General features: G+C 54.8%; 1 protein-coding gene across 1 annotated transcript; it reads left to right on the top strand.

The window, feature by feature from the left end:
• Positions 1–153: 153 nt before the first annotated feature.
• On the top strand, positions 154–757 carry SARC_17645 (hypothetical protein; the record flags this gene model as incomplete). Its single annotated transcript, XM_014288259.1, has 1 exon — positions 154–757. A coding segment is annotated over one exon (604 nt), but the record flags the coding sequence as incomplete, so codon positions are not given.
• Positions 758–820: the final 63 nt, after the last annotated feature.

The raw sequence follows: 820 nt of genomic DNA, 5'->3' as shown, positions 1-820 counted from the left end.
TGTATTCTATAATGTACCAGGAGCGGATTCGTGTGAGGTATCTATCACGCAAGGAGGGGATGCTGTGGATGTAGACGTATACGATTCGCAAGTATCCTGTTTAGAGCCTTCATCGTCTCCATCGGCGTCAGCTTCTCTCTCCTCATCTCCCAGTCATACGGCATCACTCACACCATTCCCGTCGTTTGAGCCTGCTGCACTGTCAAATAGTCCGAGTGCGACTATTACTGCCAGTCCTTCCGCGACTGTGACCGCGAGTCCGAGTGCAACTGTAACAGGCAGTCCTAGCGCCACTGTGACTTTAAGTCCTTCTGCTACTTTAACGGCGACTCCGAGTGCAACCGTAACCGCTAGTCCCAGTGCGACGTTGACTGCCAGTCCCTCTGCCACGGTCACGGAGACTCCGAGTGCAACAGTAACCGCTAGTCCTAGTGCGACAGTGACAACCAGCCCTAGTGCTACACTCACTGCGTCACCAAGTGCTACGGTGACCGCCAGTCCTTCTGCCACTGTAACGGCGAGTCCGAGTGCAACCCTAACCGCTACTCCCAGTGCGACGGTGAGTGCCAGCCCCAGTGCAACTGTTACTGCCAGTCCTAGCGCAACCGTGACAGCCAGTCCTAGTGCGACTGTAACGGCGAGTCCAAGTGCTACCGTCACTGCCAGCCCTAGCGCAACTGTGACTGCTAGCCCTAGTGCGACCGTGACCGCAAGTCCTAGTACATCTATGTTTATTCCGGCCTTCATCAATGGTACAGTTGTACAGCACGTGACGCAAGAGGGTATCGAGAACGTTACCGTAACTGCTGTGTGTGTAACT

Source organism: Sphaeroforma arctica (genome assembly GCF_001186125.1).
Source record: "Sphaeroforma arctica JP610 unplaced genomic scaffold supercont1.11540, whole genome shotgun sequence".
In the NCBI taxonomy this organism is placed as follows: Eukaryota; class Ichthyosporea; order Ichthyophonida; genus Sphaeroforma; species Sphaeroforma arctica.
The sequence above is the reverse complement of the archived record's forward strand: the minus strand, read 5'-3'. Positions and strand labels throughout refer to the sequence as shown.